The following is a 2,500-nucleotide window of genomic DNA, read 5'->3' as shown; positions in this document are numbered from 1 at the left end:
GATCTGAAACTTCTGACGTGGCCGGTATGGAAAATGGGACATCATCTACAACATATCTGAAGTAGTCATAACTATTAGCTTAGCTAATAACACACAGGGTGACATGTTGGTTGTAGAAATTGTGCAGACTGTCTTCTAACATTACTTTGTAAGTGATAACCAAAAAAACGTCTAGCAGAAACTGATTAACACCCGATTGAGGAAATAAGTGATACAATACAGTGTTGTTTACATACACATACACCAGCTAACGAGTAACGTCAAAGTCATTTCGTAAATCTAGTCTCTGGTAATGTCAGTCACTCATGGGATGCAACCAGAGTGATATATCTAGCTATCTAAATAGCTAACTGGCTAGTTTTGTTATGAGACCAAAAAACTTACTTTTTATTTTCAGTGAAAAACCTCGCCTGTAACTGCGCCATCTTGTGAGTGCCAAAGACCCCAAATGTTTTCAACAAAACTGTTTACACTCTTTAAAGGAATCTTAAGCTAAGTTACAGTGGTCCCTTCCAATCCTACAGCAGTCGGACCATGTGGCTAGTTTGTTACACGTTCAGTTCACGTGTATGCGTACCGTAAGAGCCCCTGGGCTTCTGCGTGTAGCAAATTTCAATATGGCTGCCATTTGTTTTTCCCCCTTCAAAATAAAAGTTACTCACCATACTCGCTAGTTTTAACGAAGAAAAACAGCTAAAAGTCGAAAATCACCATATCATTTCTGAGATAATAGCAGATACAACAATTGACTTACAAGAGAAAAGTATATGTCATTCAACCTGCATGAGAATGAGAGTCAAAAGAAAGGCTATTAAACATGTAATTAAAAAAAAAACTTCAGTGTGGCAAACTGTGCTTCCACGATGTTTTAAGATGAATCCTACATTAACTTAAGCTCTTTTTAAAAATTTAACATAAACTAATGAACAGCAAAAAAAAGCTACTTTTGGTGCTTTAAAAGTGCGGTCAGAAGCAAGACCTGAATACACTAACGAGACTGTGATCACAGTGGACTTCAGGAGCGACCCCTAATCCTTACCAAAATAACTATAGGAATCTTATATTATTTTGTTACAAAATATTACAGCAAATTTACAGGAATTAGGGACATACGATAGAATAGACCCTTTCAATCTGTTCCCAGAGGATTTCCAGTTGAAATGTTCCAATCCACTGCAGATACTTTGAAATTAAAATAAATCAGAATTTAGATAATGCTGTACAAAATGTCAACATTGAAACTTGTTTTTTAAATAAATGTCAACATTGAAACTTGTTTTTTAAATGTCGTTTGTTGCCAAGTGAGCTCAATTTTGTTTTTGTTGTCCACCGGAAATGCCTTTAGGAACTCGTGTTTGTTTATGCAGTTGAGAGAGTCTATAGAGGGTAAGGATATACAGAACATCATAAAAGTATTATACACTACCATAGAGCTACTATAAGAACTCTTAGCAGTATTACCATGGTGCTTTTCTAACTGGCCCGGGGACATCTAGGAACATTTCTCAAGATCAGAGGTGGAAGGCTAACATCTACTACTCCATCTTTAAAAAGGTCCAGGTGTGGACATGCTCTCTGGCAAAATGTAGCCAGAACCAAAGTCCTTGTTTGACCAATCTGATTCTAAGATCAGAAATAACAGTCAAGTTGTAGTTGAAATACTGATGTGAGAAAACCTTTTGAACAAGAGGAGAGTATCTCTCTCTCACACACACGCACACACATTATGAACCAACAACTAGAGAAGAGTAAGGAGTTATGAGAAAGTATGTGAAGGGTGTGTGTGTGTGTGTGTGTGTGTGTGAGAGAGAGAGAGAGAGAGAGATATCCTTTTGTGTCTTATGTTTGAGATGACACAATCAATCCCATTCACACACCAAAAGCAACCAGAGGCAGTTTCTGCAGGTGTTTTATTGAGAGAAGATGTTGGGGTTTGCTGTGTCACATGCAGTTTATGGTGAAGGAGAGAAGAGCAGAGGCTTGAGCAGCCTTCAGCTCTGCAAAGCTGGAATCACACATTTCACTCTAGATGGAGCTGGAATCACACACTTCACTCCAGCTGCTCTATACACATTCATAGATCGCCCGCGTACACACACACACCAGCGATTCATTAAGCTGTGTATGTGATTCTGTGTGTAGGCAGCATGAGACAGAGCAAAATAATGAGGAGGTGATGGGGATGGCCTGGATGCCACCATGTTGAAGGAGGGGGGTGTCCAAAAAAAACAAAACAAAAAGAGAAAGCTCAGAGGATTGCTGTGTGTAAAATAATCCCCTCTCATTTCACCCGATGGTACAGTCCACTCTGTCTATATCATCACTTCTTCTTGGGCTGATTCGGCGTGTTGAATTTGAAGAAGATGATGTCACCATCGTCCACTGTGTAGTTCCGACCCTGTTGTCTGTACTTGCCAGCAGCCTAAGAGTGAGATGTCATTTCATATTGATATGAGTACAAAGCTATGATCTGTCTAAGAGTGAGATAGTATTTCATATT

General features: G+C 39.0%; 2 protein-coding genes across 2 annotated transcripts in view; both read right to left on the bottom strand.

Annotated features, from left to right (window-relative positions):
* The window catches only part of wdr12 (WD repeat domain 12), a 10,890-nt gene extending 10,320 nt beyond the window's left edge, over positions 1-570 (bottom strand). Inside the window, exons 1-2 of the mRNA XM_076302483.1 lie at positions 385-570; positions 1-56 (exon numbers count right to left, since the gene is read on the bottom strand). The exon at positions 1-56 is cut by the window's left edge and continues 39 nt beyond it. Of these exons, the coding sequence (XP_076158598.1) occupies positions 1-56; positions 385-425 (97 nt within the window). The 5' untranslated portion in view covers positions 426-570. The remainder of the gene's footprint in view (positions 57-384) is intronic.
* A 1,323-nt stretch (positions 571-1,893) lies between these two features.
* ola1 (Obg-like ATPase 1) overlaps positions 1,894-2,500 on the bottom strand; it is a 17,203-nt gene continuing 16,596 nt past the window's right edge. The window contains exon 11 of the mRNA XM_076302823.1: positions 1,894-2,422. Coding sequence (XP_076158938.1) covers positions 2,321-2,422 — 102 coding nt within the window. The 3' untranslated portion in view covers positions 1,894-2,320. The remainder of the gene's footprint in view (positions 2,423-2,500) is intronic.

Source organism: Alosa pseudoharengus, unplaced genomic scaffold (assembly GCF_046254945.1).
Source record: "Alosa pseudoharengus isolate Yale_2024_CS ecotype anadromous, Long Island Sound unplaced genomic scaffold, YU_APseudo_1.1 YU_APseudo_1.1_scf_24, whole genome shotgun sequence".
NCBI classification, from domain to species: domain Eukaryota; kingdom Metazoa; phylum Chordata; class Actinopteri; order Clupeiformes; family Clupeidae; genus Alosa; species Alosa pseudoharengus.
Note: the sequence above shows the minus strand (reverse complement) of the source record. Positions and strands in the feature narration are given on the sequence as shown.